Consider the following 14,021-nt stretch of genomic DNA (forward strand, 5'->3'; position numbering starts at 1 on the left):
CTCTGCGCTTTCTCACTTGCTTACCTTCATGGATCCACCCTAACTCAATTTTTCGAGTCTTTTTCTCAGCCCATTTGTTGTTTTTTGCATATGTTCTTTTTCTCTTAGAAACAAATGCCTCCTCATGATCAGGTTTCTTCTCATTTTCATTGATTCCCATCTTTTCCTTCAATTTTTCAAGCAATGAGTTTTTTCTTGATTCCTTAGTACTTGCACCACTGTTTTCCAAGCAGAACTGTCTGGCAGCTATCCGATCACCATATGTTGGGATGTAACCAGACAGGGTCTTGTCTTCCATGAAATCAATCACTGTGGGATCAATCTGTAATAACAGAGATATTTATTAGTATACAGAAGTACAAGGTATACCTGCTGCCACACCACATGAGGTACCTCACTAAAGAAATGTATGTAAATTTCACATGTGTTTTGATAATTGTCTATTATTATTTTAGTGGCAGCCATCGATATTTAGCATTTATTCTTTTCCTCTCTTTATGCCAGCAAGATTAATCAGATTCTCTAACATGTCATTAATAGAAATATTACAGTATATACAATGCCCACTTTTGAAAAAGTAAATTAGTATTCACGTATCTTTCAGTTGCACAGTGCACAAAGGGTTTAACTCATTGTTTTTTTAAATTGAAGCCAAATATCAATATAAGCACAGTTTAATTAATTTGTTTTATATAAACAAGGAAACATTGTGCATCACATAATATAGTGATATATTTAAGAAACCTGGAATCTGCATAGGGTTAATTAGTAACAATTAATAACCGTGGTCATAACAACGACCCAGGGTTATACAGTGGGTTAATTTGTTTTACATTCTCGATTCCATATAGATCCACACCAATGCAGCCTACCGTTACGTCCTCACGCAGTCAAAGCGAGAGAAGCGAAAAGCGCTGTGGTTGCTAACTTAGCAATATGTCACATTTTTAGATGCTGTAACTTCGTAAAAAGCGAGTTTTACAAATTTCCCCCTTGAGAGAGCACTTACGCGTTCTTGTAGCATTCATAAGAGACAGTCCTCAGGTACACCACGATTCCGAAGAAATCTCAGAAGTGGGCTATCAGTGTTTGTGTCTATGTTGAAAGCAGGGCATTGAAAGTTAGGTGCCAGTTCTGAAGAGCGTGACCTCTCCACATCTACCATGGATTTGGGTTCCCGAACGCAACGCGTTTTACATTCTTACAATAAAAAATGTTATTCTAATGGTACCTTTTTTTTACATTTGTTCAATATATGATTACGTTCGTACAATATGATAATTATATTGTACGAACGTGATAATTATGTATATTGTAATAACGTGATGTTATGTTGTTCAAACGTGAAAAGTATATTGTTAGAACAATAAACTTTTCACATTATAATGTGATATACTTCTATTTTCCTTTTGCCTGGGTGGCAGCTCTATGCTTCCGTAGAAGAGAGCAACAGTGGAAGAATTAAATATTCGACAGCACCTGGGTGGAGCACGAGCTTTAAACTCATGCACAAGAGAAATGTCAAATAAAACAGGTTTGTGATCAGAAAACACGGAATCCCCAATTTCCAAATTAAAAACAGATAAACCGCACGATAACACCAGGTCAAGAGTGTGCCCCTGCTGGTGTGTAGGGCCTTGTACAGACTGCACAAAGTTAAAAGATTGAATAAGATTTAAAAACTCCTGAGCAAGCAGTCCATCAGAGCAACAGACATGAATATTAAAATCACCAACTATTAAAATCCGATCATATTTAGGCACAATGTCAGCCAAGAAACATGAAAAGTCATTCAAAAAGTCTTTGTTAAACTTCGGTGGTTGGTAGATTACTGCACACCCAACCGGTTGAAATGTCCCAGTTCAATTATCAAAAGTTCAAAACTGGAGGGGGAACCGGTACATGGAGTTGTTTGCAATTAAAGTTATTTTTAAAAACTGTCAATATTCCTCCTCCTCTACCTGATATCCTTGGAGCATTTAAAAATGAGCAGTCGGAGGGCAATATTTCAGAAATGAAGCTGGACTCACCCATTTTCATCCATGTCTCAGTCACAAAAAGGAGATCCAATCCATTTGAAGAAAATAAATCATTTAAGACAAATGTTTTACTTGCTATGGACCCGGCATTGATTAAAACCCATCCTCGTTGGAGCTGGAGTCTGGGCAGAAGTTGTGTGTGAAGCCCAACTTAATGGGCGCAAATTCACAAAGTTTATTCCACAACGCCCAAGACGTGAAAAACACCGGTGAGCAGGCTCACGTCCACTCGAGCGTACGACAGGAACCAGACAAGGAGCAACATGATCCAGGAGATGCCTTGGGATGCGATGGAATAGACTATAATCCACTGGAGCAGCTGCTAGAGAAAAAGTAAGGCAAGCTTTAAGCTTCACTAGCCGACCGGCACGTTTACCGCGGCGTCTGCGACGATGCGTTGGAGCAGGAGGAAGTGCTCCGCGTAGCAGGTAAGCAGGAACATCAGCCAGGGATAGGGGATACCCTGTTGTTTGTCCTTGCTGATTTGTCAGAAAATATTAAAGATCCAAAAGTTTTTAGCGTTCATATACCAGTCGCGAGTTGATTTGGGTGGCACAAATTGTAAAAAACAAAACAAACAAAAACAAATTGACAGAGACAGACGGCAAGCCACACACACCGGCGCCAATTGTGTTATGATAAATTACGTAATAACTACAAGAGAAGACTTACCTTTGTGGAAATGCTTGGAGCAGACTAACGTGTGAGCTGGAGTGTTCTGGGACGTTATTTGGTCTTCGAATGGCTGCAATCCAGGCCATCCGTCGCCTCTTTGTTACTTTGGAAACATGGCTCGAACTATTTCTCTTCCACGACAGAATCCAATAAAAACCGATCTGTTTACCCGTCAGCTTCCCGTGGCTGTCATGCGAAAGGGTTAATAATACAACAGCTTCTTGCCATTTTTTGTGTTTCTTTTTATCGCTGTGTGACTGTTTTCTTGTGAAAGCCTGCATGCGCTTGTACCATTTGCTCTATTGGTGATTCTAAATTGACACTGTAGGTGTGAGCGGTTGTCAAGTCTCTGTGTTGGCCTTGTGACAAACTGGCAACCTGTCCAGGGTGTGCCCCACCTTTCAGCCTATGGTAGCGGGATAGGCTCCAGCAAACTGTGAACTGAATAAGTGAAAGAGAACAAATGGATGGACTAAAGCTTCATAAGATGCAAGGCTAGGACATCTCTGTCTCACGTCTTTTGTTTCCAACACCAACCTTCACCCCCGAGTGAAAGTAATAAGCCCAGTTTTACAAAAGTGCAATTTTAAATCACTGAAAACTGGAGGTACATAGCTATCCAATTAAATAAAATAGCTTGTGAATTGAATTAATATTTGACATTTAAAAAGCTTTACCACTGGGGATACCAGCTATAGCTACCAATTTATTCCTAATGTACTACTTCATTTTCTGTTAGTTCTATCTATAGCTGTTTTCACACATGCACTATAGAGCTGAACTTTTGCAGACATTACCAGGAGGAACTGAATGTGACAATGCAAATGTCCAGGTCAGCTTGAATGTGTGCTGCCTTCTTTGTACTCTACTGTACATGCAGTATAGTGTATGTTCCTTAACAAAGACTAGTTAAAATAAATTCATTGCAGGCTGGTTAGCACTATTGTCTTATCAGAGAAGATTGTGGTATAGATTTGAGCACGTCTGCTTGACTTTTTGCTTGAAGGTGTATTCCAGGGATAGGCTGCAGAAATAATACCGTGTCTTGTCTTTTATCAGAGGAAAAAGGTTCTCCTTGTTCTTGTCAGTCAGGAGCCAGAAAAATCAAATGCATCAAAAATTATTGACATTTTTTTCAAAAAAGAAAAAAAGCGTAGTAATGTTCTTTATTTTCTGAAATATGTCTTTTATCTCTGCAGTTTCCTGTTACTTATTGGCCTCTATCAAAAACTGATATGGGCTAAAATCTGACAGGGCATATAGCCATTGGTTGATGGAGCTTTTTTTTAGACTGAACCCAAAGGAAATGTCTTTAACCATCAGGCTGCCATCCTGTGTCCTCACTTTTAGTGGTTGCTATTGCATTTATGAAGATTTATCTTCAGAGAATATAGGTGTGATAGGAGAATTTCTTTGATAAAAAGGGAGAGGTGTGGAGATCTTCTAGATGGAGATAAGACTGACCTAGGTTATCGGAGACTTCACACATGTCTTGAATGTCTTTCATCCTCAGGCCAATGACATCCACAAAGTCCTCCACCAGACGGAAAAGCTCTTTGATGTTTGGCCCCAGCTGAGAAAACAGAGACACATGAGAGCAGAATAAAAGAAAAAGGATTATGGATTTGAGGCGAATGTTCTGAAATGCTGTTCGAGCACTTGACACACAAAAGGCCTTTTATAGGAAATCTGGAATTTGAGACAAGTATTGCCATAGCGTCCTGTTTCAGTTCAGTGTCACAATGTCTTATAGCCCACACTACTATAACCAACATGAACATTTACAATTTGTACATCACCATTTTTTCTTTTTGATGACAGGAAATACACTGCAGCTTTGTTCTTATTTTCAATACTGAAGAAAAAGACGGCACACGGTTCTACTGAATGCAGGTGATGAGAAATAAATGGCTGTGATAAAGGCCTCAAGGCTAAAAGCTTGACTTTTTGATTAAATACATTGCAGTGATGCAACATCTGCTATTACATCAAATCACATTTTTTTTAAATGGCAAAATAAGTTAGGAAACCTTACATTTCTAAGCAGGGCTGCCACGGTTGGAGTTAATCACCGCTGACAGAAATGGCTGTGCTACTGTAAAGCTAGTCAGAGGCCAAAAACAGTTCAAACTCAAAAGGTCTCTGAACGTTTGCGAGTGCCTTCGCCACAGCCTAGATCAAAGAGGGGCTTCAATATTATGAAAGAATCTGAACCTCATATTGCTTGTAGTATTAAATGACACAAAAATTATTTTAAAAAGTGCAAATATGAATGAACTATCAGCATGAAAATGCAAAATGCATCTTTTTTAGTTTAATCAGATGTGATTCACTACTCCCCAATGTTGAAGATAATAACGATAGTAAAGTAAAGTGGTTGAAATGCTAATGCTCGCTCTCCTTCGTGTATTCAGACCATGCTGGGGGAACACAGAGTGTGCCATTTCCATTTTAAGATATCTGAAGCAGTTGGAGTAGAGCAGCTTGTTTTATTTAGCATTATTTCTCTGTCTGCGTGCTGAAATTCCTGAGAACAGGCGGATGCTGGACAGCTTGTTGGAGGCACAGAGTGAATAAGTGCAGCAGATGGATGAGTGGGTGTTTGCGTCATTATCTGTAGTTATTTCTGTCTTTCAGCAATTCTCGCATTCCCCTTTCACTTCTCTGTCTGTAAAGACACAGGTGGGCTGTTTGTCCACCTGTGTCTTTGTCATCTCTGCTGCCATCAGGATTTCTCCTTGATTGTTGAAGTTATTATTGCTCACAAAGTTCAAAAGGAGCTGCAATTACAGACAAGGACAGGTCCTATTTTAGAAAGAGAGGCTGATACTAACCAGTTGTGCTTCCTCCCATCTCTCCTTGTTTTCTTCCATCAACAGATTGCTGACTGATTGCACAAAGTTCTGGAAAGGAAAAAAATGATTTGCATTCAGTTTTTTGAAATCCTTCTAGACCCTTCTTAGTGGCTGCCAACTTGGTTATGTAGCAGAATCTGAGGAACAAATATTTGGACAGTTTTTAGCCAGAAATTATAAGTTTGTTGCTATTCAGACAAGGAGAGACTAGAGGATCTTTAAAATCTCACAAAGGACAAAATAGGATTTACAACTTCATCAGTAAGAAGTAAATACAGCAAAAAAATTTAACTGCATATTTTACAATATACTTTTACTAACGTGTGCTTTTTATTAAGACACAAACTATAAAATTCCAGGATCTGGTGAAGTTTAAAACAGTGCAAATAATATATAAGGCAAGGAAAGGGATGCTCCCAATCGAAATCTTAGAAAGAGAAGGGAGGTATAATTTTAGAGGGAAGCAGAATGAAAAAAAACAAAGAGTAAGAACAACATTGAAAAGGATGTCTATTTCAATAACAGGAGCTAAATTCTGGAATGAGTTAAAAGAAGAAATAAAAGGTCAGTAGTGATATTAACCAGTTTAAAATAAAACTCAAAAAAGAAATTTTAAATAAGTAAGAATGAAGAAAATGCAATTAACCCAAGACAGCAGTCAAAGTGATTTTTATTTTCTTCTGCAAATTAGCAAATCTAAATATAGTTTTAGTTGAATATGAGAAAATATTTTTTGTAATGTTATGTTCAAAGTTGAAGGCATTGTATACGTTTTTGTTGTTCAAATTTAGATGATGAGGATGTAAACCTGAGGGGGTAGGGCTAAATAAGTATATACTTCTGCCTACTCCTTTTCAAACAACTGCATGGAATGATTTTATGAAATATTGGTGAATGTATATGTTTGAAATAAAAATGAACTGAACTGAACTTTGTAGCCTAGATTGCACGTTGAAATAGAATATCCATTCATCCATCTTTTTTATTCCTCTTATTCAATACATTTGTAGTATAAAACATAGGTTCTATATAAGAAACAGTCAATTTACATTGTTAGGTGGGTATAGGAACACAGCCTTTCCCAGCTGGAGAGCAGAAGGCATCAACTGAATATCAACATGTATAAATTTGTCATCCTGTGTCTTTCACCTCTACCAGGCCACCAGCGACCTGTCTAGGGTCTAGGTTAGGACTGGATTTTTTGTATTATGACTCGTTAGTCGGTGATTGCTCAGATTTATTTTTTATTTTTTGCATTCATTTCAAGTAGTTGCAGCCATCATCAACACAATCAACCACTGGGCAACAAATTTTAATCGCAGGGAGATTGCACAGGGTGGGAGGTAACCTGTGTCCAAAAAACATCATGGTGTAACTCAAATGGTGTGCAAATAACTGCTGTCTAACTTAGAAAGATAGACAGATTGCCAGTGTATTGCAGTCAGTCTGCATGCAAGTCTGAAAGCAACCACGTCTCTTTGGATTAGTGGACTTAACTCTGCTGGTTCTATTCTGTTTATACTCCTGCATGAAAACAAGGTTGCCTTAGTTGCCCAAGTCATTTTGCAGGGACATGGCTATCCTCCAGCCAAGAGGTTGTTTGTAATTACCAACCTGCTCAATCCACAGTTTCCAACCAGTGTTTCGCATTATATGTAGCCATTGTAGGGTTTTTTTTCTGTTTAATACATTTTTATTTGGGTATTCTAAAAGGGCAAAAACTCTATAAAAGGAATATTCAATTCAATTCGATTTTATTTATACAGCGCCAAATCACAACAACAGTCATCTCAAGGCGCTTTATATTGTAAGGTAGACCCTTACAATACATAGAGAGAAAAACACAAAAGTCATATGACCCTTTATGAGCAAGCACTTTGGCGACAATGGGAAGGAAAAACTCCCATTTAACAGGAAGAAACCTCCAGCAGAGCCAGGCTCAGGGAGGAGCCGTGACAGGTTGGTGTTAGAGAAGGAGGCACAAAAGAGTTAGACAACAAGACAAAAATCCTAGCTCTAACCCTACATGGGTTGCCAGTGACCTTTTGGATCTTAAGAGATTACCTGTAAGGGAAGAAGACACTTTCACACTGTATTACACGCTTCAGCACAGTGGTAAAACCGTGTACCAGCTCACCCTCGTGTCCTCATTGCTGGGGCTGTAATATGTCCTCCTGAAGATCTCTGTCATGTTCTTCAGCACATCTACAATGGCCAGCAAATCACCACTATAGCTGGTTCCATCACTGGATATTTCCCTCAGCTTTGTCATTACTTCTGATACTCCATCTCCCACAAGGCCACGCTGCGCTTTGGACAGATGCTCCCGAGTCTAGCAGAGAAAGTGGCTTCTGTTAGTTTTCACAGTTAGTGGTCAACACAGCAGCAGTATCCATGTCTTTTTTTCAAAAGTGATAACACAGCATAATAACAGTTCAATGTAACTTAGACTTAATGAAAAAAAATAATTAACATGTATGCCATGTGTCATACATTTTTACCCAGACACAGCTAAAACATTGCAATATCTTCATATGCATCTTTTGCAAGTTATTTAGACTCACTAAAGTCTGTATACTGCGATAGTCATTAGAAATGCACTTCATATAAGTGGGATTCTCCCAGTAGGCAATGCCCTCCTCATCCAGGGTGCAGCGGCGAAGGATAAGCCCTGTATGGGGAAACACATGAGGATTAACCTTCAATTATTTGGTGAGCCCTTGTTACATCATGCTTTTACAGGACATGCAAATGTAATCTTTCTACATGCAGGAAGAGCTCACCCATGGCATTGGGAGGACAGCGTACTGCTGCTGTATCTCCAGCTGGAGTCATCTTCCACACAACATTAGAGTAGTTGTCTTCTCCACATATTTCATGTGGTTCTGTTACCAGAGAAACATCAAAGTGTGTCATGCAATTGTATTAATCACATAACCAGGAGGTAGACTGTCTAAGTAGTGCACTTTTCAGTCTTTGATGTAGTGGAGCAAACTGCGCCCACCCACTGACCTGGGCATCTCTTTTTGTTACAGCTGCGGACCTCTTCCCGCTCTCCAGGACAAGGCTGCCCTCCAAAAAAGGGCCCATAACAAATCCGGTTTCTCTGCTGACTCCCCCCTCCGCAGGTTTTAGAACAACCCGACCACAAGGACCAGGTCTGCCACTTGCCATCCACTAAGAGAATGAGTGAATAATAATAATGAAATACAACAGGAACATGTAAATTTTACACATTTGCTATCAATGAAGTGAATTTTACCATTATGCGGACCACAATGTTCTGTTTTTATATTTATGAAATCTCATTCAGCACAGTTGGCTGAAAAAGAGATCGCCATGGTGGATTGTCCACCTCCATCTCGCCCTGTCCCTAGCATCCTCATCTTTCCCACTAATCCCTCTGCAGGTCCTCTTTCACTACATCCATGAATCTTCTCAGTGGTCTTCCTCTTGCCTGGGAGCTCCATATTCAACATCTTTTATATACACTATCCCTTCTCTCCACATGTCCAAACAATCTCAGCCTTGCTTCACCAATTATGTCTCAAAAGCACTTAACCTGAGCTGTATCTCTAATGTCCTCACTCTAACCCTGTGCATCTGGATCACTCCCAATACAAATCTGGGTATCTTCAACTCTGCCACTTCCAGCTTATCCTCATGTATTTTTGTTAGTTCTACCATCTCCAAACTGTACATTACAGCAGGTCACACTGCTGTCTTGTCAATCTTTACTTTCACTCATGCTGTTGTTCTTCTGTCACAATGATAACCTAGTATAGCCTCATAATAAAAACATGGAGTTGAAAATAAGCTCTCCAATAAAAAAACCCCAAATTTTATTAAAGAAGTGAGAAAAGGAAATCAAATATTCTGAATTTAGGTCATTACGAAATACTATAAAATGCAATGCTAGTAATCTGAAGGTCTGTGTAATTTGTAGTAAATGTGGAGTTAAGTAACTATCTTTCTTCAACTTAGCATTTGGCTCTCTTACCTGGACACTCTCCAAGGAAGCAGTCGACAGTCTCCAGCCACTCGCCTCTGCACTCAGCACCCCCATATGAGGGGCCATTACACTCCCTGGTTCTCTGCATGGTCCCATTAGAACAGGAGGCAGAGCAGGAGCTCCAGCTGGACCACTCATTCCAGACGCCATCCACTGAGAGAGGCCAAGGTCACCACAGCAACAAGAAAACAGAACAAAAGAGAACGCTATCTGTTTGAAATACTATAACACTCAAAATACAACAAACACATTTTATAATCGCCTCTGTCAGTGCGCCCCAGGGTGGCTGTGGCTACAATGTAGCTGCCATCACCAGTGTGTGAATGTGTGTGAGTGGGGGGAGGACGGGATATGTAAAGTGCTTTGGGGTTCTTAGGGACTAGTAAAGCGCTATATAAATACAGGCCATTTACCATAAATAGAGTTGTATCGTTCCAATTCTTGAGCAGACTTTTCACATTAACATGATTTTTTCTACTGGAGCATCTTATAGCTGCTTGAACAGACAAACTACAGGTTAAGTATGTTTTAGGTAAACTAGTTTTGTGTTTCCAGGGTTGTGCTCAGAACTCTAAAACAGCATGCCCAGTAGCGTTCATAGTCGCAGACTTTTGAAACAGTCAGACCTTTGTGCACATGTAAGATAATGTCATGTTCACACTCACAAACATCCAGATACAGCAACTACATTTTTTGCTTAAGGAATAAAGATAACCTGAATTCTTCTTATTCTTCACCTCCCCACACTTGGCTTACTGCTATGTGAGGAGGGAGTGATTGTTAAATTTGTATGTTTTATGCCCCACTGTACATAAGTGCAAGTGAGTGGGGGTTTGGCATGATGTTAAATAATTTAATAAGTGGCCTAAATCATTATTAACATTACCATGAAAATCTTCAGAAATCAAATCAAATCTGAGGTCCTTACCCGGACAGACTGCTATATTGCAGAATTTGGTCTGTTTCTCTGGCCCTTCACATGGATCTCCCCCAAACTGCGGAGGGGTGCAGGTTCGCGTTCGAGACCTGTAACCTCGGCCACAGGTAGATGAACACAGACTCCATGGTGACCATTCGTCCCACGCTCCGTGCACTGCAATCAGAGCAGCTAGCGTATGATTTATAGACAGACAAACACCAAGACAACACAATACCTTCACTGCCACAGTGAACCGTGGGCAGTTATCTGGGATAATCTGTGCTAATTCAATGTGGTCACTGTACTTTCAAAGTTGAGGAGTCTCCCAGTATGTCTGCTCTGGTTGTATGAGAGTGTGAGAATATCCTAAAATCTCTAAAACCGCAAACCCAGTCATGCTTGTGAGGTGAGGTGTACGTTGTCCCATAGGCCACAGACTTGCTGCAACTGTGGCGCTGAATCATGTGGGTCTCGTAAGGGTGAGGCAGAGTCCTGGAGAGGGCTGGGTGAGCACAGGGAGGCAGCAGGAGGGATTTTGGGGTGGGGGGTGGGAGCTTACCTGGACAAACAGCAGAGTTGTTGCAAGGTCTCTGCTCTCTCAGTGGCCCACTACACTGGGTGCTGTAGGAGGAGGACACACAGAAACGAGTGCGACTCTGCCAGCCCTCCCCACATGTGGCAGAACACACACTCCACGATGACCACTCCTCACCTGAAGCTGAGTCTACTGAGGAGGAAGGGATGGGTAAAGGAGGATAGGGGAAAAAAGAGGAGCGAAAGGAAAGGACAGGACCATAACTAATTATCATGCAGGATCTAGCCTCTGTGGCCAAAAGAGGAAGGGTTGTGCTCTGATAAAGGGTACATTCTCGCTGTGCTGCATTTAAGGGCTGCCTCCATTAAAGGCGTAATTTTTCCTGACTAGTATATGAATCTGTTCCAAAGGTGTTGATAAATGTCCTTTCTTTAGCAGACAAAGATAATGGTGCCTAGTCAGTCTTCAAATCCACTACAGAATAGAGACAAGAAAGTGAAATTTTCCTGTCCAAGTTAAATTTCTAAGGCTCTACACAAGTTCCCAAATGTTGTCCTTCAGTGGAGACAGCCCCTGAAATGGGCCCCAGCTTTTGGTCTGCTGCTGGTCTTTTCCTTCGCTGAGTTTCTGATGTCATATCCTTGGCATCGACTTCCAGTGGAAATTAATGCCCATGACTCTGGATATGTCAGCGATTTTTTCACTGCCCACGACTGCCTCTTCAGTGGGTCACTTTACCAATAAGGGAAAAGTGGGCAGTCTCAGGTGGGAAGCAGGGAAAGAAGTAAACAGGAAGTAGGGAATCAATTAGCAAATAAAAGTAATACTCCACTCAAAACCTATCTTTGCTGTAAATTTTACCCCCGTATCTTCAACAGATCTCAGTGGCTTTGTATGTTGTCTTGTTTTCCAAAGACCAATAGCTGTGGTCCAGGGTGTGCCATGTCTTTTGCCCTGTGACAGCTTGGTCAGGGTTTAACAACCCCAGCCACAGGTGGACTCTGGAGGTGATTAGCCCAGTTTAGCAGTGAGAGTTGAGATCCAGTTAAATCTAAACATTTGTTATGTAGTTATGTTCCAGAGCAGCTTCCAGGAGTGCAGGAACCTTCTGAAGGTTTGTGGTTACAATATCATATTAATGTCACCGTGTATGTTTGGAATTCGTGGGGAAATACTTCCACCATAGTAATTAAATACTGTGTGTCTGCCACTGACTTCTAATTTTTTTAAGCTATGCTACAGTGGTGGGTGTATAACTATGACAAAGTAGGATTACGCATTGTAATAATGCGATTTAGTTGAATGTTCAAATAAGCAACCAATTAAATATATTATTTTTTAATATATAGTAAATAAATATGTTACAGTGTTTCCTTGTTCGCTGTTGCCCCATTGTGTGGGAGGAAGAAATGAAAACTGACTATCCAATGAAATAAAGTCATTACACCAGGAGGAAAATGTAAACCATAACATAACAGATGGGCTTGTAACTGGCAATAATCTTGTAATGCAACCTGCTATTTTTACGTGGAACTCTATCCATCACTGCTCAGCTAGGCTACTCTCCAGCTCTATATTTTAACCCTTTCACGCATAGTGGTCACTACAGTGGACAGCTATTCAAAGGCTGTTTTCTTGTATTTGTGTCAGTGTTGATGGTATACTTGCACATAAACACAACACACAGCGTATATTGTTCATTCGTTTGTCAAATTCACAAGTCAAAACGTATGTTGTCCACCTAAGTGGACATGTACAAAACTTTTTGAAAAGTACATGTTTAAAAAAAAAATGAAGTTCAAAAATCTTTTTTTCATGCCTAAAGATGAATAAAAATACTTAAGAAAAAAAATCCTGATTGAGGTTGTCATAATTCGTGCATGAAAGGGTTAAGGACAGAAATGAAATTTGTCTTCCTCACAAATAAAGCATGAATAAGATCCAAATTTGTTGAACTTTTGGGTGGAGTATCACTTAGAAGGAAGACTTCATTTGATGTGTTGTTTTACAGACAGGGGACCATGTCCTGCCATAATTTCACAAAAATACAATTTTACCATGTTCAGGCAGGGTCCATGTTGGAATTAGTCCATTGCGGACGAGGCACTACTGTGGGAGATTTTGATAGATGTGCTGTAAGTGAATGCAACTCTCTCTATTGTGGGTGTCATGTTTTTTGTGTGATATGCTGCTATCACCCAAGCTGCCGCAGTGACTGATGCATGGGATCCCTCTGCGTCCCGTTGTCTTACCTGTCTGAGAACTCTGCTGTCCACTGCGGGGCTTGTCTGCGTCATCACGCTTGCGGCTGTCCACCGAGCGAAGCGATTGGCTGCGAGAGAGATGGCGACCTTTGCCTAAAGGGGGGTGAGGCAAGGCCGGGGGAAGGAGGGGCGGGGGTTAGCAACCAGAGCTCCTTCATTAATGCCTTATATTTGGGACACAACCGTGACGTGATTGGTCACCCAGAACAGCATCAGCCAAACTTGGGACTTGTGTTGTGCTGTCTGTGTTAGTGTGCTGTGTGTGTGCGCAGTAGTCTCTTTATATTGTCAGCTGTTGTATAATGTTCCTTGTGATGGCATAACTAAATAGAAAAGACATGCAATAACATCAACAGTAATGAGTGTAATCTGATTTTTTAGCTGTCAGTCATGCACCGCCAGTTCTGTACAAATAAAGAAAGCTCTAACCAGTGAAACATTGCAGCTCTTGGTAAATGGCTTCAATAAAACAGAACTCTGATGTTGTTTTCATGTCCCTTTAGTCATTTGTGGGCTAATGATGTTGACATACTGCCTAAAAACCTGACCATGTCATTCTTATTTTTCATCAATCAAAGTCCCCTTTCCAACATGCACTCTTTAAGTCACAACTCTGACTTACAGAGAATGGATACATAAGCACATGAACAAGATGTTAAGAAAGGAAAGGTAAAGAAAAAGTAGTTGTAAAAGCACAGTTTGGACACACCACATACTTGTAT

At 40.4% G+C, this 14,021-nt stretch overlaps 1 protein-coding gene across 7 annotated transcripts in view; it reads right to left on the minus strand.

The window, feature by feature from the left end:
- adgrb1a (adhesion G protein-coupled receptor B1a) overlaps positions 1–14,021 on the minus strand; it is a 157,843-nt gene that overhangs the window by 90,395 nt on the left and 53,427 nt on the right. For 4 of the 7 annotated variants that reach the window (XM_013916101.1, XM_013916099.1, XM_013916096.1 and 1 more), the window contains exons 3-12: positions 13,288–13,392; positions 11,060–11,227; positions 10,510–10,689; positions 9,570–9,734; positions 8,582–8,746; positions 8,353–8,454; positions 8,134–8,240; positions 7,707–7,901; positions 5,549–5,617; positions 4,179–4,287 (exon numbers count right to left, since the gene is read on the minus strand). In XM_013916101.1, the coding sequence (XP_013771555.1) occupies positions 4,179–4,287; positions 5,549–5,617; positions 7,707–7,901; positions 8,134–8,240; positions 8,353–8,454; positions 8,582–8,746; positions 9,570–9,734; positions 10,510–10,689; positions 11,060–11,227; positions 13,288–13,392 (1,365 nt within the window). The remainder of the gene's footprint in view (positions 1–4,178; positions 4,288–5,548; positions 5,618–7,706; positions 7,902–8,133; positions 8,241–8,352; positions 8,455–8,581; positions 8,747–9,569; positions 9,735–10,509; positions 10,690–11,059; positions 11,228–13,287; positions 13,393–14,021) is intronic. The other 3 variants (XM_013916097.1, XM_013916100.1, XM_005753773.2) reach the window with 3 other exon arrangements.

The sequence above is a fragment of the Pundamilia nyererei genome, unplaced genomic scaffold, assembly GCF_000239375.1.
Source record: "Pundamilia nyererei isolate P.nyererei 1_Seehausen unplaced genomic scaffold, PunNye1.0 scaffold00462, whole genome shotgun sequence".
NCBI lineage: Eukaryota > Metazoa > Chordata > Actinopteri > Cichliformes > Cichlidae > Pundamilia > Pundamilia nyererei.